This window comes from Pelodiscus sinensis, chromosome 4, assembly GCF_052426305.1.
Source record: "Pelodiscus sinensis isolate ZL-2025 chromosome 4, ASM5242630v1, whole genome shotgun sequence".
Lineage (NCBI taxonomy): Eukaryota > Metazoa > Chordata > Testudines > Trionychidae > Pelodiscus > Pelodiscus sinensis.
In genome coordinates, this window is record NC_143055.1 from 83,513,446 (window position 1) to 83,537,249 (window position 23,804).

Below are 23,804 nucleotides of genomic sequence, written 5' to 3' on the forward strand. Positions count from 1 at the left end.
ATAAGCTTTCGTGGGCAAAGACCCACTTTGTCAGATGCATGATACTATTAAAAGAAGTACTCTCATTCACTCCAGTGTTATTCCTTGTTAACAGTACTTGAGCCTACGGTTTCATTTGTTTATTTGGCAAGCCTCTTCGCATGTCTGAGTAAGGAATATTTTTTGAATGGAAGTTGCATAAGGCACAGCTGGCATGAAAGTAAGGGTATATATCAGTGGCTTCCATGCTTGGGTTTAATGGTTTGTAGAGTGCCAAATTGGCCTGCTTACAGTATTTTCCCCCCCTTGATGTGGGAGGAACAGAGAGGAACTATCTTTGTTGTTTTTGCCGGTATTTGGAAAATAAGTGTGCGTCTGGAAAGACACTTTCTGGCAGTGGATCGACAATAGATACTTCATGAGCTGGGGAAAAGCCTGCACCTGATAGTTACACAAGCACTTCTACCAGCACAGACAGAAATGGAGACAATTCAGGGCTACATTCCGTACTCCATGTTTGTAGCTTTTGGACTCGTCAATCCTACAGGCCACCATGATTATTACAATTCTGAGTCTACAGATAATATCCTACTTCCATTTTTAATAACTTTGGACAAGGCTTCTATTTTTATTTTTGAGAGGGGTGTGCAGGGCCAGTACATTTCCCCCCTTAGAGCATTTCTCTGTGGCCTGTAAAAAGCCGGCTAAATAAATAAATTTTGGAAAAAACATTTTAATTGTCTTATGTATGAAATATCAACAGAGCTCTCTTCTGAGAATCATTCTTGATTGTCCATGTAAAAACTGACGAATGCATGGCACTTTTTGGAAAAAAAGGGTAGTGTCTCTCAAAAGAATAGGTTCTAATTTCCAAGGCCATCCATCTACTGCTGAGTTTGTAAAGCTAGTATGACACACACAACTCAACCAGTCACTGCACAACCAATGCACAGGTGTCTATAACATTCAGTAGGATAGTACATGAAAGTTACTGTTGTAAAAAGAAATCTATCCCCTAGTTTCAGAAGGCTGTGAAACTTGGAGCGGAGTATAGTGTCTTTTTGGGAAAAAACCTGGTATAGGTTAAACCTCTGTAAACCTATACTCCCTTGTCCAGCAACATCTGTGATCTGCAAGGACCACAGACGTTGCAGGACCAGAAAGTCCCGGTGGAGCACTAGTGTAGGCAGGGCTGCTGGCAGCGAACTGCCAAGAGTGCCAGGAGCCCAGAACACCCCAGCGTGCCCGCAGCAAGACCGCATGGTGTACCCCATCTCCGGCACACCAAAGCGGGGCTGTTCAATGGGGATGAGCCATGTGCCTCAGCAGAGCTTGGAGCACCACCTGGGACTAGTCAGGTCCCAAGGATGCTGGACCAGAAAAGGCCAACCTGTCCAAGTGTTCTGCCGTGAGAACTGGAGGAACTGGCCAGATCTCAAAGTTTTTGTAAGGTCCCCCATTTAGTGGTGTTCTACCTGAAATATCAAGAGAATGGAAAACATCAGATTGTAGCGGTCATAATTTCTTTACCATGCAAAAAAGTTTTTTCAAAGCCCAGCAAAACAGGATCTGTTGTGACTTGGTTTATCTGGCTGTCAACAAAAACCCGTAAGCTGGAAAAGTACAATACTTTAATTATTAAATTGTATTTGCAAACATCTCCTAATTAACATGTGTAAGGATAACCTATGTGCTATCAGACTCCAGCGTAGCTAATTTCTTGAAGACAAAATAAAAATTTTAGTCGGAGCACTACTTCTCAACCTAGTATAATTATCAATAATTACTTCAGGTAGAATCCTACCTCTGAGTAGTTGCTACAAACATTTTGGGTACCCTCAAGAATCGTTATGACTAGCGTGCGCTTTAAAATAAATAAATAACCTGGCGTAGATCTTGTGCTTTCGTACCAACTAGGGGACTCTGCAGCCTGCTGACCCCTTGGCACAGCTGGTAGTTAAAGGCTAATTTCCTCCTTCCAAATGATTTTCTGGTTTGCATAATAATTCTAAGTAAAATATGCTAAGAAATTTTCCAGCAAAGGGACCATGTGAGGGACACTGCTAAGAGTCAGATCTAGATACCTATATACACTAGAGATGTTAGAAATAGTTTATTTTAGTATTTGCATAGCCACAACAATTCTTAGCAGTTACAGGGTTACTAAAATGCTCTCCCCGATGGCAGGGCTGGTGGCCAGAGCACTCCCGGTCCCACTGCCCCCCTCTGCCGCAGCCTCCGTATCAATTTTATCAGAGGCAGCCGCACAGGGCAGCAGGCGGGAGCTGGTCCATGAGGGGAACCATTTTAAAAATCAGCTCCCCGCGCAGACTGGCTCTCTCCTGCTGACTCATGCTGCTGTCTCTGATAAAACTGATACGAAGGCGCCCGCACAGGCAGCAGTGTAGGGTGACAGCAACCCCTGTCTGTGGGGGACCCCCAACCTCCCCATGGACAGAGGCTGCTTCGGCATCCCACGGAATAGCCTCTGTCCATGGGGTGCCCTAATACATACTAGAAGACTTACCTGGGACCATCCTGGGGTAGGGGTGGGGCTGTGTACCCCAGGGTGGCCTAGGCATGAGGAAAGCAGCTGATCTCGGGGGTAGGGAGGGAGGGCAGCCAAGGGGCAGAAGGGTGCTGTGCAGGCCTACCACCAGCAATCCTGGGCCTGGCCTGGGGACAGGGAGGGTCCGTAAAAGCCACACACTGGCGCTATTTGGATTCAACATGGGGACAGGGAGGGTCTGCGAAGGCTGATAACTGCTGCCCGGGGCAGGCTGCTGCCAGTCAGTGGCTTCTCTCTGGGGCACTTGCTTCCTCCCTGTGATCGTTCCACAATATAACCCTGTCCCACCAGTTCTTTCCCTTTCCACAGTATGGGAAACAATGAAATTCCAGGTACATCCTATTGTCCTGGAACAACCAATCCCTGAATAAAAGGAAGCTGCATACCAAATTTGGTGGTCCTACCTCTTATTTTTTTAGGAGGAGTTCTCTACCAGTCTCACAGACAGACAGATTTCTACAGCTATGTAGGGCACCACTAAATTTGGGGCACCACACTGGCATGCTTAGGGATGGGATGTTAAGGAGCAGTGACCCCAGCCCTCTACTCCTCTAGCCTGCATTCATGCCACCCATGCCTTCCACGGCTGCAGATGAGCTTCCTTCCCTGCCCTGCTCCAGGGTTGCCAACTCTCCCAGGCCAGATGCTATTGCAACCAATGGCACGCAGTCCAGGAGAGTTGGCAACTCTTTGCCCCATCGGGCTGCGTAGGGTATTAACTCTGATAGGGACAGCCCTGCCCACCTTTTTCTATAAATACATTAAGAAAAACAAGGTTGCATCAAACTGATCAAATCCAGAAAATACAAAATAAGAACAGCTATACTGAGTTAGACCAAAGGTCCATTTAGGCTAGGATCCTGTCTTCTGACAGAGGCCTGTGCCAGGTTTCCCAGAGGGAATGAACAGAACAAGTGATCCATCCTCTGTCACCCATTCTCAGCTTCTGGCAAACAGAAGCTTAACTCATGCCATTGTGAACTTTAAAAAAAAAAAAAAGAGGGGAGGGAGTGATTTAATGTTTAATTTCCTGTTACAACACATACACAGGATAAAATCTTCCAAGAGCAGTTATAAAATATGTATTTGTTAGCCAAGAAACTAGGAATATATGGAATAAAGCCCAACCTAACTTCTGTTCCTTTCTCCCTTCTCTACCGAATGAGGTAACTAAAAGCTTGTAAGAACATATTTAGAGCTATTTAAGTCTAACCAGTGACTGGAGAATTAATGAGTCTGTAATACATATTATGTTTTTCATCCACCAAAATGGTCTTTCAGGTACTACGATGACATAATTGAGCTAAACATTCTGTATTACTTGTACCCAATGTCAAATAATTAGGATATTGGCTACTGACAAAAGTTCCTCATAAAACTGAACAGCTAAATTCAAATTTAGAAGAAAAGTCAATATTAATGTGCAAAACAGTACAGAGTAGCTATCTATCAAACAGTCAGTTCCAAGAAGCAAAGTGTTGAGTGTCTTAAATTAATGCCTCTGTTTCAACATGCATGGATTATGCTAACGGGGAAATTTTTCAAAGGCACAAAAGGAAATTAAACACGCAATTCTCACTAATAATAAGTATGAGTTAGGTACCTAATTCCCTTTAGGCTTTGAAAAATATCCCCCAAACACATTTTAGGATCTCAGACAAAATCCTACACCACCATATTGTGACAGCAGAGTCATGACAACACGGTACCCATCCTCATACACTGTGATGACATATCACTACTAGGTTATCATGCTTCATCAAGTCATTATCACAACAAAATCCGCATGCCTCAAAGGGATCCCAACAAGTATTGATTACCATGTTAAACACAGCAATGTTCAAGTTTTAATCTCAACCTTTTCTTGATTCAAAATATCCAAACCAGGAGGGAACTGTTTCTTTGGCTAAAGGAAAAGTTGGATAATCTCTCCTACTTTGTACTTATCTCACACTCTAGTTATCTTTCCCACACCTGAGTAAGAGCTCTGTGAAGCCTGGAAGGTTCTCTCTTCCTCCAACAGAAGTCGGTCCAATAAAAGGTATCATCTCACCCATCTTGCCTCTCTCAGATTATCATTTGTTTTATTACCAACAACCCTGCTTTAGGGCCTAATTCTGTTCCCAATCAAGTCTAGGCAGTTCCCAGCAACTACATTACTACTCGGATCAGATCCTTAATGAGAGGTGCTGCCATTGTGTGGTGGGAGTTCCCAGACCCAATCAGAGTTTGGATTCAAAATAGAGGCAGTGGTAAGCTTCAAACATGCTCAGCAGCCACTCAAGTTATATAAAAAAAAGTTTCAATTCAATATTAAATGTATAATTGGAGAAACTGTTTACAATGTCTTTTAGTTTGTCAGCACATTCTTTCTTCAGTCAGCAGGGACCATACACCAAGTAATTTGTTAACTTTTTTTAGTATATACCTCTCGTTTCATATATCTTTTTTAAAAAAGGAAGAAAGAAGCAGAGCTTCCCTAGCTCACCAATGATTTGAAAGATACTGTAGACATGCTGAGTCTCTTGCAAACATTTCTCAGAGCCAGCTGTCTGATACAGTTGTGCTGAGTTTGTTTATTAAACCTGCATGTACAGCTACAGTAAGCATCTCTGGTGCTTCACTACCAAATTCACCATATGAGACTGGTGATCTAATGAAAGTGTATCGATAAATCTCATATAAGCACACAACCATCTAGTCTTCATTTTCTTCACTCTAATGTTAGCTGGGTTTCATGTCTTGATTCCATGTCTCTTCATGTGGTAGGATAATTAACTAGCTACATTAAGAGAGAGGAAGGCAGTAAAATGGAGAGGGTTTCCATACAAACTGAGTACTAAACTTGCCTTTTCAGAACTACACATGTCCCCACACCACAAGATTTCAAGGAGATGATCAAGTCTGGGGTTAAATGCCAGGACAAGCAGGACACTCTATATACCATACTACATTATAGGATATTGCCACATATGGTATATCCAGGATCATTTCTTGCTTCTCGGCAGCATAGATCAGGATGCAAGTATTTACTGCCTCTGAACATCAAGATATTAAAGATTCAAATTCAGTAGCAGTATTCTTCAGTCACTGGGTGAACTGAGCCTTTAATCCAGATGAATTTAACATTAGAGTGCATTAGCTCTTCTCATAAAAGATTTGCTCTAATTTTAGTTCTCTCTCCATTTATTTTATGGTTGCATTTTCAGCAGAGGTCATACAGTTTTCCCCAAATGAGAGCTGCCTTTTTTAAAATGAGGGGGCAATTATTCCTCAGTTTCAAATATATATGAGAACATTCCCTCTTTGCCTCCCCACTTTTCCATGTCTCAAATGACAAAAAGAAAAAAAATAGAAATGTGAAATGGAAAATTACTGTAGACTCACATAAGAGATACAGCAACTTCCATCTGCTGCCAAGACAGACAATATAATTAAAATCTTACCATTATCAAGCTCAAGACAGAGATTATATACAGCCAGAGGCCGCTTATTACGCTGCCCTTGTCTTCTCGATTGCCTTGGGGGGGCATTTGGAGGAGATACTGACATAGAGATTGGCTCAGAGAAAGTGGCATCAGGCAGGGTTCTGAAAATCTGCAATCAAGAACACAAGAGGCATTAATTATTTACCATGAACAGCAACCTGTGCAATGCAACTATAAACCATTATCAAACAACATTTGTTCTGGATTTCATTCAAAGACAACAGGAGCCAAAAATCCATTACTTCAAGTTTTGGGAGTGTGTCGTGGGTCTTTAATGAGTGCTTTAAAAATAAATACATACATACATACAAAATAAAAATAAGCAAAAGCACTGTTTACACATTAACTAATCAAGGGAAAACAATCAATTAATTCTATGAACCACTAACCAGAAAAGTAAATTTCTACAATTTCACTTAGGGCCAGTAATTTTGCCAGAACACCTATAATAATTTTGAAAACGTATGTCATACTATCATATTAACCCCTAAAAACAGCATGCTCTTGGAGGGAGAGTATGGAGGAAAGTTGTCATGATAGAGGCAGGAGTAGCATATTGTTTTGGAACATCTTCAATTAGCTGTTACATTGTGAGTCATGAGGCACACTTTTACTAACCATGACGATACCCACAAAGACACCACACAAGAGACTGCATTTCCTTTAGTTATTTTATCTTTTGATTTATGACCTTTGGAACCTCAATATCCAACATGCAGCGTCGAGCCATTTCTCTCTGCGTAAAGCAGCAATGCACAGATGATCAAATTTCCTGCATCTTTTTTATTTTTTTACTAATCCATGATGCTGATTTACTTATAAAAGCTGATCAATATGCCTATGTAGCATTTAATAGCAGCCTTTTAAATGTGGTAATGGAAGATTCATTCAAGACAACACTGAAGACAACAGACATGCATGTAGCTTACAAAAAATGAAGTACAGTATTTCCACTACATCATATAGCAGCACAGCACAAATGGTGAAACAAGATACAAATAATCTATGGCAGGGCTACTCAACTTTGGAAGACCCAGGGGCCACAATGATACTCACAGCATGTACCAAGAGCCACAACTAAGTGTGGTTTCATATACATGCAAATATATGCTTCTTTCACACTGACGAGCATGAATACAAAGCAACTCCCACAATGCCCCAGCACTCCTGGCACCTCCTCCTCAGGAGATAGAAATGTAGACACTCTGTACCCGTCTGTTCCAGGCAGCCCATCTGCTTGCATCTTTTAATGCTCACCCCACCTGGAAGACGCCTCACCATTGTGGAGCATGTTCCCAGTGGAGGCCATGTTCAAAGGATCCCACCCACGGGCCACATGTTGAGCCCCATGTAAACCGAAACTGCACTGCGGGCCGCAAACAAAAGGGCAACAGGCCATATGCAGCCTGCAGTCCACAGTGTTCTTTTGTACTGGAGTTATACGCAGACAAAACATTGTGTATATTCAGGAGTGACGCGAGGAGAGCTGCCGGGAACTGGCACCCTAGGTGGAATGCCAGATCGGTGCTCCCACCTCCACAGCACTCAGTGGTGTGACGTCATCATTGGGCGTCACGTTAAACATAGCGCCCTAGGCAACTGCCAAGGTTGCCTACATCCACGGGCCACCCCATGTATATTACAGCAAGATGTTATAAAGAGAAAATTCATAATAAGCCTTGAGAGAAAAAACCTTTTAAGGAATAAATTCATAAAGAAATTCTAAACAAAGACTCCAAAGATAGCATATTTCTAGATTATTACAGCATGCCTCGTGAGGCTAAAAGCCAAACAATTGAACACATGGGAAGCGAGTAGTCACTCAGATAAACTACTCAGGGCACCATGTTGTATGAATTAAAAGAAACTCTTATACCGTATCTTTCACTGGCCTGTTATCCTGACTCTTGTGTGTATATGAATTAGACTGTAGATAAGAATGGTCATACTCAGTCAGACCAAAGGTCCATCTAGCCCATCTAGGTCCACCTTCCAACAGCGGCCAATACCAAATTCCCCAGAAGGAACAAACAGAACAGATAATCATCAAGTGATCCCTCCCCTGTCCCCTATTTCCAGCCTCTGATAAATAGAAGCTAGGGACACCATTCCTACCCATCCTGGCTAATAAGTACTGATTGGCCTATCCTCCATGAATTTATCTAGTTCTGTTCTGAACCCTGTTAAAGTCCTGGTCTTCACAATATCCTCTGGTAAGGAGTTCCACAGGTTGACTCTGCGCTGCATGCAGCTGGATTGTGTGCTGCGTACTGCAAGGATCTTCAAGGCAAGAGCCCATATTTATACTTATTGCTCTCTGGCATCAATGTAGGTTTACATGGTGCCAAGAAGAGGAAATGACAACGGTGCAAAATGATGAAAACTGCCCTTCTGACTTGGCAGGAAGCATATGGCATCCAAGGAAAAGCAATGTTGGAAACAGCGATTGACTTCCCTGAGGAGCAAGGTGGCATAATTTAAACCCATGCCAGCTCCTCTTTTACATGCCTATAAATATTGATTGATAAAATAGAAACACTGCATACGTTTGCAATACAGTTGTATGTATAAATAAATAAATAATGTGCACACAGAAAACAATCTATGTATTTCCAGTACAGGTTGATCCCTGTGTAGATGCAATATAACTTGTGGAGCCAGTCACAAAGCTCTAACTGTGCTCAGAGTTCTCAAGCCATTTCTTAAAACATGATGCAATGCATAATATCAAATATAATGTGCACACAAGGTATTTGGCTAATAGTGCTATACTGCCCTCTTATGAGTAAATGCAACAAAGCTGAATTAAACAAACTCATGAATATTTCTTCTGAAAAAGTACAGAAAATGCCAAAACTTCTAATAGAATTATTTCCATTGATTGATTATTACATTTGTGATCGCTGGCAAATAGTAATCCACCTAGAAATTTTTTAAAGAATTCAGTGTCTTACATTCTCCACTATGTTCCACAAATGTGTGTTTGTTTAACCCTATCTACAACTCTCAGTTCAAAACTGATGCCCTGGGTAGGAAAAGAAAGCCTTCTCTAGGAATAAAGAGATTAACTTGCCTATGTGTATTAGCTTGACTTTACAAGAGCTGTGCTAAATTTCCTTGGTTTTCTATTTCGGTACTCCACAAAATATTTCAATATGTCCCAGTGAAATTACTGGACTAAAAAGCCAAGCAAGTTTAAAAAAAGAAAAAAAAAAAAAAGGCAAAACATCCTACAAGCAAATGATAAAAAATACCTCATTCAATGAAACAACAAGCTAAACACATGCACAATGTCAATGAAGTGGATCCAGGAAGTAAATCCATCCAAAACTTCAGCTGTAATTACGAGCATGATGGAAAAATTAGTTTTTAAAACACTATAATATCACACAAGAGAAATGAACAGAAAGTAATGAAACTGCCTTGCAAGCCCAAAATAATTGTGCTAATGGCTAGAAAAGCTAGTGCATTGAACTGGGGAAGCAGAGAAACACATGAAGTTGTCACAGTGACTCACTGCTGCACATTGTCATATGATCCCCATCAGTATCCTTTACAAAACAACATGTGCGTAAGCCCCCAAAACAAGAGAGACATATCAACTCAAATCTTCTCCTTTATGTCTACGATTCCTGAAAAGTTCAGTTTTATAAACTCTTGCTGGAATTGCCCATGTTAAATGCTCAGTCCTTCATGCATGTATCATCATCTGTTTTATGGGACAGAAGTGTGTTATATGCAAAAATAACTTATTTTGGAATGGCTTAGCCAATGAAGCAGCAAAATTATGCACTGCTGCTTCATAAGGGCCTGATGCAAATTAATTAGCCACTTCAAGACTAGGTCAAACAAATATGGTTTCACTAATGAAGCCATGGAATTGGACAAAGCCATAACCTCATCTCTTCCTTCACTCACTTCCCCAAACTGCTCAGATATTCCAGGCCAGAAGGTAGGTTTTCTTTCTGGAGTATGGAAGGTTAAAAGGGAACATTTCCAGAAATGGTGCATTTTAAATCTAGGGCACACAAATTAGTTTTAGAGAGCTCTTGGGCTGAACAATACAGCCTGTACCGCCCTACCACCAATGGCATTACACTATAAGTACAAGTAACCATTTTAGCATTACTCTGGCCTTTTGCAATATGGTGCTTTCTGCCAGATTTCAGCATTACCTCCATCTTCACAGCTGCGGACTTTAGAAATTTCCAAGAGTTCTCCAGTTAATGGGACATAGAGAGGAGAAATTCAAACTCCTGACCTTCAGCAACATACCACCTACTGTAATTAACACTTCACCATGGGCCCAAACCTTCAAATGCTGCTTCCTGATATGAGCAGTCCTACAGAACTCCATTCGACAAATTCAGAGCAGTAAGTTTTTGCAGTATCGGGCTCTTTATATGCTAAAATCATACAGTATGTATGATAGGAACTAATTAGCATAAGCTGAATGCAAAACTAGGTTCTTTTGCAATGTACGTCCTTAGAACATGTGTTTCGGGGTTCATCTTTCTGCTTTCAGTCTTTTCATCTAGTCAAAAAACTCAAGCCTTTTTCTTTTTAAGTGAGTTTCCTCTATTTACGCAAGTAAGATCTATAAAGTAGCTCTTCATAGTTAGATCAGTCTTTTCTACAATAGTAATTTGTCTCTGCAGGCCAAAGTTGCAGCTCACTCCACAGTTTCTCAGAGTCAGTGTCTGCAAAATAAGCAGAAGGGCCCAACTTTCCCCTCAAAGGTATATATGTAACTGTCATTGACTTCCCTTTTCTAACTTTCGCCAAGTTCCTGTTACGGACTTCCCTTCTCCTTGTACAGGCATAAAGCAGCCTCTCCGTGTCATGCACTTGGGAGGGGGGTGGAGGGTTAGTAATCACACAAAGCATTTGGCACATAGGAACATGGAGCAACCAGCTACTTTGAACAGCCCAGGGTTGCAACAGGCAGGGAGCCTGCGTGTAGGTCCCACTACGCTGCTGGCTGGGAGTTGCCTAGGCAAGTGCCTCCATGCCAGAGCCTGCCTCAGACACTCTACCTACTCTCCAATTCCTTGTCCCAGAACATCACCCAAACCCTCTGCACCTCTCTTGCTCCAGGTCATAGCTTCCTCCCCCCGACCCTGCATCCCAATCCTCTGCCCAGGATCACAATCCGCTCCACCCAAACTCCCTCTCTGACTCCATACTCTCTCCTGCACAACAATTCTCTACCCCAAGCTTCCTTCTGGACCCAACTTCTGTCCCAAACCCTGAACCCCCTCCATAGAAAAGCACGGTCCTTGACCATTTACCAAAATTTTTGAATGCCCCACCCAATAAAAATTATTGCCCACTCTGATGAACACACACCAAGTGGGTGAGGTAATATCTTTTATTAGATCAACTTTTGTTCGTGATAGTTCTGTGAGGCTCAAAAGCTTCTCTCTCTCACACCAACAGAAATTAGTCTAATAAAAGATATTATTTCACCTTTCTGAAACAGAAATTCCTTTAATCATGTCTTAACTGATACTTGGCTAATGCCTAGACCCACAGATGTTCAGATTTATTGGGAATTAGAACAATATATTTAACAACAGTATAGTTAAACTGTGAGAAAAGGAGGAGGGTGTTAAATTACATTTCTTCTGCACCCACCATCTGTCCCAGACCCCACACCTTTCTGTAGGAAAGTGCAGCCCTTGACCATTTACAAAATCTGGAAGTGACCTTTATTTTTATTAATCATTTAGATATCATTTGAGGTGTTCTAAATGCTCTGTAGACAAGGAGTCCCTGCCCTGAAAAGCTTAGTGTAAAGTGGTTAATATATGAACAGAAGAAGGGATGATCATGTAAGTGATTGGTAAACTTTCACATGTATTATCAATTATACAGTGTGGTAGTTTACAGAACACTTTGATGCTTTAACTCAAAGTACATTGTGGAGGCTTAACTGACTAGGTCTCAAGAGTTTATTTCTAGGTTTATCAAGTCACATGCAGACTGGATACATGGTACAGCTAATGCAAATATATTTAACAGATTGGAGCGCCGTCTCAAGCAAACCACCAGCAAGCAAGCAAGCAAGCAGAGCTAGGATGACAATACTTCACAAAAATCATTATTCCCCTGTTACTCCACAGGAGTATACCTTCAAGTAATCACTCACATGGATTCCAGAAGTAATGACAATCCATAGATTTGCATGTATAAACACAACTACAGGAATGAACTCTGGCCACGAAATTGCCTGATTTTAGTAGGGATAAAAACCTATTACTCAAACTTCAAGAGTACAGGGACATACAGTAACAATGTGATTTTTATACATGGGAGGCTATAGCCAAATTGTGCTGGATTTGCAATAAAATACTAACACACTGCAACTTAGTTCTCACTGTTGTTACTATCATTCATCTACCAGTGTGATTTTATCAGCCTTAAACCAGTCTGCCAGACACTGAAGCTCATAATATATATGATTTATGCAGGTATGTACCTAACCTGTCTGACTACTAAGATACCTGAGCACCAATACAATTATAACAGGTGGCAATAAAAAACTACTCTCAAGTCTGCCCCCGATATGCTCATATGGAATGAGAGAAAGATTTATTTTTTAAAGATTGTTTCAATTTACTTTTAATGTAGGGATTTCTTACATACACTTACCTTGTTGCTAGGTTAGTCTTCAAGTCTCCTGTGGAAAAGCTATAGGAAAGAGATGTGCCTCTTTGGTGAGCTTTTTAAGCACAGAGATGTTTCACTCATTTCTTTCTGTTCTGTAGTACAGAAATAATACATTACTGAACTCAACACTAACCACCTTGGCTAATACCACACCTAACAAATCAAGTCTCGCTAAGATGAAGGGTGTTAAAATACAGATCATCAGCTAATTGAGTAGTCGATGGAGTTTCCATCAACTACTCAATTAGTCTATGGAGGGGGCACGCGCTACCCCACTTGCGGCTCTGCAGTTTAAATGTAGTAGGCGCTGGGCTGCCACCTGACTCCTAGAATAGTAACAGAGATGTAGCCATGTTAGTCTAGTCTATCAAACAAAAAACAGGACTATGTAGCACATTAAAGACTAACAAGATAGTTTATTAGGTTTCCTGACTCTTACTACATTTAAACTGCAGAACTACAACGGGATTAGTTCCCCGGGGCAGCACAAGCCAAGACTAAGCAGCTCCTGTTCACACCGCCCCGGGAGCTAACCCCACTGCAGCTTTTATAAATGCTGTAAGAGCCACCTGGCACTTACTACATTTAAAAAGCAGAGGCGCAGCATCTGGGAGCAGGCACAAGCCAGAAATCAGCTAATTTCCTGCTCACAACCAGTCTCCCGCTGTGCTTCTTCCTTTTAAATGTAGTAAGAGCCCAGAAGCTCTTATTACATTTAAAAAACAGAGGCGCAGACTCTGGGACTGGGCGCGAGCTGGGATAGCTGATTCCCAGCTCACACCCAGTCCCCACTGAACCTCTTCCTCCGCTGCCCCCCCCCCCCCCCCCCCAGAACTGGTGCTGGGGGAACAGGCTTTTAAGCCTGATAGAGGCAGCAAGGACGGGGAGGGAGAGAGCAACTACTTTGACTTGACTAGTCACTTACATTCCATACTTAGATCATTCTTTTACTATAGTTATTAAAATTTCTAAACATGGATCTATAAGGTTTCTGGATGCATTTCCTAGAGTAGCCAAATTCAACATGTTCCTTCAACTGCATTCCACTAACAGATGCCACATGGCAATTGACACAAACATTTTGTTGCAGCTCCCCATACTGAACAGATGGTGTTAACAGACAGAATTCCAGATTAATAGCAACTCCCTTCTAACTCATTCTGCTTCCAGATTTCTAACTCTTGCTAGAGCTCTTGCTTCTGGAGCCCAGAGAAATTGCTGCCACAGAAGCCCCAAATCAGCTGCGCTAATTCACAGTTTTTGAGTCTGCTATGTATTATATACATACCCGCTACTGATTGGGTTCTTAACTCAATTTTTGTTTTTTGGAAAATAAAATGAAAATGTACATGCTTCATTTAAATCAGTGATCTGGGGTGGGGTGAGGATTTCAGTATGCAGGCTGCCCTAGGGAGAGAGGACTGCCCCATCCCAGTCTCCATGACTGCTGCAGCTCCAGCAGGCACAGCTGGGGGAGGGATACATGTTCCCTGGGTGGGGCAGGTCCAGATTCGTCTGCCCTATGTGCTCTCCAGCCAGAGTGAGGAATGCAGAAAACTGTGCACTTTGCTTTGCTCCCTGATGAAGGAGAACAGCCAGCAATGTTCCTGTATGAATGGGGAGGGGTGGAGCTCCAGCTTGCCTGAAGAGTGGAAGGCTCTGGGCTGCGGCAGTCTCAGATGGTGGGAGCAGCACACTGCTTGCCAGCCCCTTTCATCTCCTATGCGATTCTCTCTCTTCTGTATGATTTTATGAGAAGCAATCCCATTCTAAGCACATCACATTTCCCTAGCATAACCAAACTCTGTCCTTCCTTAAGTTATGGTAAGAGGAAGCTGTACTGCTGATTCCCAAGTTACAACCATTCGTATTTCCAACCAACCTCCTATACAGGCGGTCCCCAGGTTACTAAACGAAATCCACACTTACAAACAGCACGGCTGCATGTAAATGAATGTAATCCGACTTATGGACAGATCGAGTTACGACCTAGTGTTTGGTACAGAACTCGTTCGTAAGTCAGGGACAAGCTGTAAACCGAATTTGGTGACCCTAGCTCTTACTGTTTAGGAGGAGTTCTTGAACAGACAGACAGAATGAGTCTCTCAAATATACATTAGATGGAACTGTGGCCACTGCTGTTATACTAGGACACCAATATAGTCAATGTAGTCTCTCTGGTCTCAGGCCCAGATAATTCAATGAACTGAAGTATGTTTACCAGAAGCCATTCTAGGAAAGGAACCTGACTCCACACCATCTTCTTTAGATTACTAGGGGATGAGTTCAACCAAAAGCAGTGGAATGGAAACAGTAAGCAGAAAAGCTGGGTGAGATGAAAATAAGGGAAAATATTGGGGAATTTGGCCATAACATTTTGGAGGAGCAGAACATTAAAAAGACGGTCCTAAAGTTGTTCCTGGTATTTGGCAAAACCCTAAGGATTCTTAGAGTATTCACACATAAAATAAGCAGTTATTTTAGCCCTGACCATACACGCAATAATCACAATACTGTAATCTGACATCTAATCACATTTACAGGATGCTGGAATAGTAAGGTCACTCACGGTCCTGGACTGATGGCTCTCTGCCACCAGGATAATGATCTCTGTTACGGTATTATAGTTGGAGCGCCACAAAACATTCAGTGCAACAAACACTAGTTTCTATCTAATAATTTCCCAGCAATACATGAGTGTACTACAATTGCTAAATAGAAGAAAAAATGACACACATACATTTCAAATTATCTTTATTGAACAACAGTTCTCCATCTGGACCAAGAGTAAGGCTCTGCCCAGATATCCTACAAGCCCAATGCGCCTCCCTACCTTTCCAATTTACAAGAATATGTTCCAAAGTAAATAGTACTTTAGGGCAACCTCATCATGTCCAGAATTTCTTCTTTGCTGGTTTAGCTTTTGTGGGACAGTAATAAACTAACTGGGTTTATACTCAGAAACCTGTACAAAAGCAAAAACAAAAAACGTATTAGAAACATAGCAATGCTCAGAATAAAAGGCAAATTATATGACTGGTTCACAATATGAACTTACTCTGCTGGAATTTACATTCAGTTTATCCCTTGAGGCAATGAAGACATTAGTTGTGCTATTTCTTCATTCTTCTGCAACATAAAGCAACAAAGCAGGCATGCATAAGTCAATGCTTTAGTATAGAGAGAAAACCAAAAAAGTGTTGGGATGTGCAAGGTGAAATATAGGGAGTATGCTATCTAACATTGATAAAAACTTCTGCAAAAAGGACAACCCAATCATCAATGGACAACTCAACCACCAAAGTCATCTTTTAGGCACAATTATGGATCATAATTCTAACAATGAGGGGGAAAAAAAATCAATATCATACAATCTTCTAAGTATTATTTATTAGCTAAAAACATTGCTATAGAAATTATAGTACTGCTTAACTAATGCAAAAGATTAACATTTTGGACAAGTTTTGCTAAATATTATTTTAAAAACACATCTCTTCACCAATGTTATCATTCAAGTAGATGGCTAAAATTAAACATTTAATTTTTTCATAATACATATTTTTAAAAAAATCATTCAATTTAGATGGTAGTATATCAGTTTCACTTGTGTCTTTACACAATAGCTAGTTTGTTTCACTTTATTTCCAGAATCTGATGCGTATTTCCTAGAAATAGGAAAATATTTCTATCCAAACCAAAACATTATTTTAGTATGGTTAGTTTGATTAAAAGAGTTAATTTGAGTTTGATTAAAAGATATTTATTCTGCACAGCTTTAAAAAAGGTTTTTCACCAAAACCTAAATTATGACTGGCCAATAAAATTTAACAATAATTTAATGGAACCTGTAAAATTGCTTACCCTCTCAGGGTCACCACTGTAGGTGGTCCAGTTACAGGCAGATCAGCCTCACTAACAAATGGTCCAGCAGCAACAGGTCATGTGATCTTTGATGTACTGATTCCAAGCCACTGTACAGGATGCAAACGTGCACCTCTGGATTTCAATGCTTAAATCTCATTGTAACTCACTGTATACGATTATACAATATCCATAATTTTAAGGCTGAAAAAAATTTCTGATCAGTGCAACCAAGTAGACTGCCTAAACAATCAATGAAGGAAAAGTCATAATTATAGTGAAATAAGAACCATCATTGACTCATCTAGCCTATAAATATTGGTATTTATTAGGTGGGGCCTAAGTATAAGTATAGGCAATATTACAATGAGCCTACAAGCCTCAAACTGATCAAGGCATAAGGCCCCCCAAAATCCTAACAATTAGATAGCCAAGAGTAAACCTAGATCATAAGATATAGCACAGAATGTTGACTGACGAATCTGCAGGTAGGTAACTATGAGATTCTAGTTTATACCAACTTCGAATATTTTAAGTTAGTAAAATATAAAATAGTCACCTGATGTCTGACTCCTGGTATGCCATGCCAACTAATTGATGTATATAGGCTACAAGAATTAATATCCTATGAAAGAAGGGTACCCAATATGAGTTAAGGAGAGGAACTATAAATAAAGAAAAGGGGTGAAACGTCTGAAAATGCATTAGGCATAGTGGCGTTAGAACAACACATTATAATATATACCAGGAGGCCAACCACTGATGGTGATGATGAGGAAGAACATGAGGGGGAGAAAGACCATGACTAACATTTTAGTTTGTTCTGCAAGGGATGGTTTCAATATACGGATGTTGAGGTATATTGTATTATCTCATTGAGAAATGTGTCTTGGATGGAAGCTGGAGGCATGAAGGTAAGCCTCAATCTATTGTATATAGCTAAGTCCTAAGATACAACCAGATTTGCTCTGATCCCACAGGCAAACACAAACACCTACAGGATCTTTATAGAGCATTCCTAAAACTGAAATACCCACCTGGAGAAGTGAAAAAACAGATTGACAGAGACAAAAAAAGTACCCAGACATGAACTACTTCAAGACAGACCCAAAAGATAAAACAACAGAATTCCACTTATTACATATAGTCATAGCTCAAATCCTTCCAACGCATTATACATAATCTGCAACCCATCTTGGAAAATGATCCCTCACTCTCAGGGGCCTTGGAAGGGAAAGCCTATTCACGCTTACAGACAACTCCCCAACCTGAAACAAATTATTTCCGGTAACCATGCTACACAGCCACATCATAAGCATCCAGGAACCCAGCCCTGCAATCAGTGCCAACTCTGCCCACATATCTATACAAGAAAATTCATTACTGGAGCCAACAACATAAGCTACCAAATCAAGGGATCATTCAACTGCACATCCAGTAATTTGATCTATGCCATCAAACGCCAGCAATGCCCCACTGCTATATATACTGGACAAAGTGGACAGTCCGTACGGGAAAGAATCAATGGACACAAATCAGATATCCGTAAAGGGAACATACAGAAAACTGTTGGGGAACACTTCAATCTACCTAACCACTCTTTAAAAGATCTCCAGGTGGCTGTCTTGTGACAAACCAGTTCTACTAGTCAAATACACAGAGGGGCATTGGAATTACAATTCATCCACAAATTCAGTTCTCACTCTGATCATCATCTCCTCAATCGAGACAATGGAAGGCTGGGACTTACCAACCTAACATTCAATGAAGGTGCGAACAGCTCTCTGTGTGGATTCTTGTGTTAGTTCCTTTTGATCCTTACCCGCTTCCTTTTAACTATCCAATCTTTAGGTGCTTATAGGCACCAGCTCTGCCTACTTGTTTTTCCCTTTGATATTTTCATTCCCTCTGCTCCTCGTGCACCCTTCTCTTTTTCCTTCCCTCTCCCTTCCCTTCTCCACTATTTATTTTGAGTCTGCACGTCCTAAACTCATAAATCCAATCATCTGAAGAAATGGACTGTGCCCACAAAAGCTCATGATACCATCTACATGTTTTGTTAGTCTATAAAGTGCTACCAGGCTTTTTGTTGTTTTTTTAAGTTTATCCTGTACAGACTAACTTGGCTACCCCCTGAAACTCCTTAAACTGTGTGGCTCATGTTTATATTATAATGCAGAAACTATACATAGATTCTAAACCAAGAGACTGCTATCTAACAGACCAGCCGTGGGAGAGGAGAGAAACATAAGGTTAAAATTTCTATCCTTTGATCAACTAGAAGTTATGAGTTTGCAGACTCAGACTTTTCTAAAAGTAGCATTCCTAGTGAAGGAACTCCAGCTTTCTCTGTATCCTGCTCTAGTTCCATATTTTACCAATTCATGATACGAATGCTCCTGATAGCAATGAACAGACTGCAATAAGTCACCAAATTCTGTTGCTATTCAGAACAGAGAGAGTTCACAATTGATATTCATGGATTAAAACATCTGTCTTTGGAGTGAGCAGAAATGCACCATCTCATTACTTTACTTTAATGCTAGTAGTATTTGCATCAATGAGAATAAAAAAAAGGCAGGGGTTTCCCTTTAAATCATAGCCAGATATAGCACACTCCACACATCTTGTTTACTTATGATAGAATTAAAGGAACAATTAATGCCTTTAAACAAGAGGGTGAATTACTCAAAATAATCCTATTTCATAGCTTTCCCAAATGTAACACACATATTTAGTTACTAAAAGAGCAAATAAAGAATTCCAAAAGAAAATTTGAAAGTCTCTTTCTTGGAAAAGAGAGTAACAGGCAGCTGCAAAGATAAAGGGGAATGTTATAAAACTGAGCTAGGTTGTCGCCAAAGAATAGCTTCACCAAACTTAACTAGACAATTCCTCCATTTTATCTTTAGCGATGAGAGTTTCCTTAGATCCCCAAAATGAAACACAAGCATCTGTAAAAAATTATACATGGAGAATACAGGCAGCATTCAATCTGTCCATTGAAGTTTGAAACATGGGAGTGAAATGGTTTAAACCATGAACTTTGAGAATGGTGCCAGACCCTACACAATAAAGGGAATTATATGCATTAGGTCTTGACTAACACAGGAAGAATCCTGCTACTATTTTTCCTTCTAGGCAAATCCTTCTAGGATTTGTATTTAATTCAGTTTGTAGTTTGCTACTCCTTTAAATAAACATATCTTGCGCTCTCCAATTTATTTGTTTACACATCTCTTGTCATTTATTTTATACTTAGCTCCCATAAGTGCTTTGGGAATACGGCCCATATATTAATTATATTGTGTATAGCATTTACCACAAGAAGGCCCTGATCTTGACTGATGACAGATGGCATGATCACAATACAAATGACCACTGAATTTTAAAAGGTGAGGGCGGGAGAGAGGATTAGGCTGGTCTGGCTGAATGAAGGGAATGGTGCTTTATGTCTGGGGGCAAGGAGAGATTAAAACTGCTGCAAAATATTGCTGTCACTTGGGAATGCAGGGTTTGAAAAGGAACATCTGAGTGCTGGAAGCCTCCTCTTTGTAAAGCCAGGACGCAACCTCCCTCCCTGGCAGGTAGTAAAATACCAGGTTTGGTAATGCCCACCTGCTGTGGGCATTATGTTAGCTGTCCCTTTTATAAGGGGTTGGGAAAGAATGTTTCCCTTACCACCATATTGGCTTGAGTTCAGATGGGTTTTTTTTCCATCTTCCCCACAGAGGATTTGAGGAAGAGCTTTGTCCATTCATCTCATGATACATGGTAGGTCACAACTCATTGCTCAAGTCTTGGGTGGATGTCCAGTGCAGGTACAGGCAGTCCCCGAGTTACGCGGATCCATTTTAGTCGGATCCGCAGTTACGAACGGGGCCGTTCCTCTCCCTGGTCTCCAGCAGACCAGGGAGAGGAAGCAAAGCGGCAGAACACGTGGGCAGCGGACAGGGCTGTCTGCTGCCCACGCGCTCCGAGGCTTGGCTCTGCTTTGCCCCCCCCCCCCCCCCCGGTCTGCAGACCAGGGGGACGGGGGGGGGGAGGGGCAAAGCAGAGCCAAGCCGCGGAGCGCGCGATCAGCTGACAGCCCATGGAGCGCGCGATCAGCGTCTGGGCTGTCAGCTGATCCCGCGTTCCACGGCTTGGCTCTGCTTTGCCCCCCCCCCCTCGTCCTCCTAGTCTTCAGACCAGGGGGACGGGGGGAGGGGGCAAAGCAGAGCCAAGCCGCGGAGCGCGCGGTCAGCTGACAGCTGTCTGCTGGCCGCATCCTCCGCGGCTTGGCTTTGCTTTGCCCCCCCCCCAACCTCCTGGTCTGCAGACCAGGAGGACGGGGGGGCAAAGCAGAGCAAAGCCGCGAAGCACGCGGGCAGCGGACAGCCCAGACGTGTCTGGGCTGTCCGCTGCCCGCGTGTTCCGCCGCTTTGCTCTGCTTTGCCCCCCCGTCCTCCTGGTCTGCAGACCAGGAGGTTGGGGGGGGGGCAAAGCAAAGCCAAGCCGCGGAGCCCGAGGGCAGCAGGACAGCCACGGCACGTCTGGGCTGTCCCGCTTCCCCCGTGCTCCATGGCTTTGCTCCGGACACCTGTGGTACAGCAGCTGGGGCACTGCCAGTTGGTCCCGTAGCGCCGCTCTGGGCGCTACTGGACCAACCGGGCAGCACCCCAGCTGTTCTGCCCCAGGCGTCCTGATTCAGCCACTGCTGGTCAGATTCAGCAGCGGCTGAATCAGGACGCCTGGGGCAGAGCAGCTTGGGTGCTGCTGGGTTGGTCCAGTAGCACCGAGGAGCGGCGGCGCTACTGGACCAACCCAGTAGCACCCCAGCTGCTCTGCCCCAGGCGTCCCCAAGTCAGCCGCTGCTGAAACTGACCAGTGGCTGACTACAGGAAGCCCCTGCCCCGGGCTTCCTGGAATCAGCCGCTGATCAGTTTCAGCAGCAGCTGACTTGGGGATGCCTGGGGTTCTTAAGTTGAATCTGTATGTAAGTCAGAACTGGCGTCCAGATTCAGCCGCTGTTGAAACTCATCAGTTTCAGCAGCGGCTGAATCTGGACGCCAGTTCCGACTTACATACAGATTCAACTTAAGAACAAACCTACAGTCCATCCAGTCCCTATCTTGTACGTAACCCGGGGACTGCCTGTACTCTATAGGAAAGGTGATTAGGATGAAAAAAAAGGGAAGTGGATGGAAGCCTCTCACCCTGGATATGGTAACGTCCCAGCAGTGTGTTTGCTGGAGACACAGGGATGGAAAAGAGGGGGAGCTGGTAAAAGGCCCCGGATAATTATTTGGAATGAACATGGAGTTACCTGCCCTATACACTGTTATCTGCCGGCTAGTCCCAGACATCTAATAATAAATTTGAAGCCTGATTAAACCCATGTCAAATGTCTTTTGTCCTCCTTTCAGCTTAAACAGGTGTTGCAATAAAAGGTGTTGCCTGCACTATGTGAGAAATGCTGTGGAAGTTAATCATACACATGATTCTAAAGACATCTTCAATAAAGCCAAAGTTGATCAGAATTCATGAACAATATAGGCAGATATTGGCTCAAAATAGATTATTCACATCCACTTGGCTGAGACTAGACACAATAATTTGGATCTGTTTACTTTAGACAAAAGAGAAAAGATGGAATCTTGTAAATTCTGGCACTTCGCTCATGAAGGGAAGCTGCAGTAGTGGATAATTTCAGGGCATGCCAGTCTGAGGAAAGGGTTAACTTTTTTCACATCTTCAAGAAAGCGGTAATTACATTGTCTCATAAAACATTTTCTGGCAAATTTCCTGACTTAGGATTTCCTTTTCTTACCAAATATATTTAGCAGTGTTCCTTCTGGAACCTTCCAGTCATTTCCGTAGGCTAAACACATGCAAAGCAATTCCTTAACAAGCCTTGCCATTTAGCCCCAAAGAATTAGTCATCTGAATTCCACTCACTAGTCTCATTTCTGTTTGCATGGCAAGGAATTTTGTCAATGATGCATTCTATTAAAAAGCACAAAAGAGTACTCCATTTGGAAATGTTATATGGACTTGAAATATTCCACAGTAATCTACCACATGTGGGAATACAGATAGAAGAACTGACTATTTGCATGCAATGCATGTGTGCATGGATGTACTTGTAGTTCATTTTTTGACAGACTGCTTTTAGAGCTTATGCTTGTGTTTTGTGTTTACACGGATTTGATGTTTTATACTTTTTTTTCTTGGAACCATGTACTACAAAACCCCCAACCAGGCTAGGTTCCTTTTGATGTCAGCAGCAATTACAATCTTGGATGAAGGTCAGATACACAGCCTCCTCTAATATAAACTACTCTAAGATTTAAGTTTTTTTAAATGAATGCACTGATTTTTTTTTCAGTTAATTGAACCATCATGGAGGCTTCCTTCCACCAGGGTCTCCCTGGTACAACAACTATTACGTGGGACTTATGTCCCTAGGACTGAGAAAGGACTTTAAAAAAACCAACCACTCTATGCCCCATCTAGAGGACTCCTTGCTAAGTTGCCATCCACTAGGGTACAGCATGGATTGTTCGTGGTTGATTTTAATAGTACCAATCCAGCAAAGCATTTAAGGACATGCATTGTCCCACTGACGTCACTGATTACTTATGTGCTTAACACTAAGCGTAAGCTTAAATGCTCGATAGATTAAGGTCACATTGTCGCCGGAAGCAGGGTGCATAAACATAAGCATATGCCAGGGCAAGAGTATTCAAAGTAGATTTTTTCAACAACCTCAGTGAAGTTTTATGTTATACCTTGGCCGTCCATTATCCCCGGTCTTCCTGGCAAAGGGTACTGAGGTGGCATGTCAAGCTTTCCAACACTGAGACAGATCTGTTAAGTCTAAGGTTCCCTCTCCCCTTCTTTGGGGATCTGCTTCTCCACTCTTCCTTGAAGACAGGTGAGGGAGACAAATTTTATCTTCAGAGATGGCTTCATCTCCTAGTCCTAGAGGGTCTTCAGTGCTCCACTGTAATAGTGCCCTGCTATCAGTCATCAGAAGTGTTGCTAAGCACACCTGGCTAACTCTGCAGACCTGCATCTCTCTGCTTTGGTTTTCCCATCTGTAAGGAGGATACATTTTCCTTACATTTTCCTTACACCTTTTATGACTACTGCAGAGATTAGTGTCTGTAGAGTGTTCTGGGTACAAAAGTGTTTTAAGTTTTAGAAAAATATTAAAATACTACTCTATATCAAACTATCTTTTAATTTTA

The 23,804-nt window shown here is 42.0% G+C and overlaps 1 protein-coding gene across 5 annotated transcripts in view; it reads right to left on the minus strand.

The window, feature by feature from the left end:
• ARHGAP10 (Rho GTPase activating protein 10) overlaps positions 1-23,804 on the minus strand; it is a 275,716-nt gene that overhangs the window by 78,623 nt on the left and 173,289 nt on the right. For all 5 annotated transcript variants that reach the window (XM_075930012.2, XM_075930008.2, XM_075930007.2 and 2 more), the window contains one exon: positions 5,995-6,145. In XM_075930012.2, the coding sequence (XP_075786127.2) occupies positions 5,995-6,145 (151 nt within the window). The remainder of the gene's footprint in view (positions 1-5,994; positions 6,146-23,804) is intronic.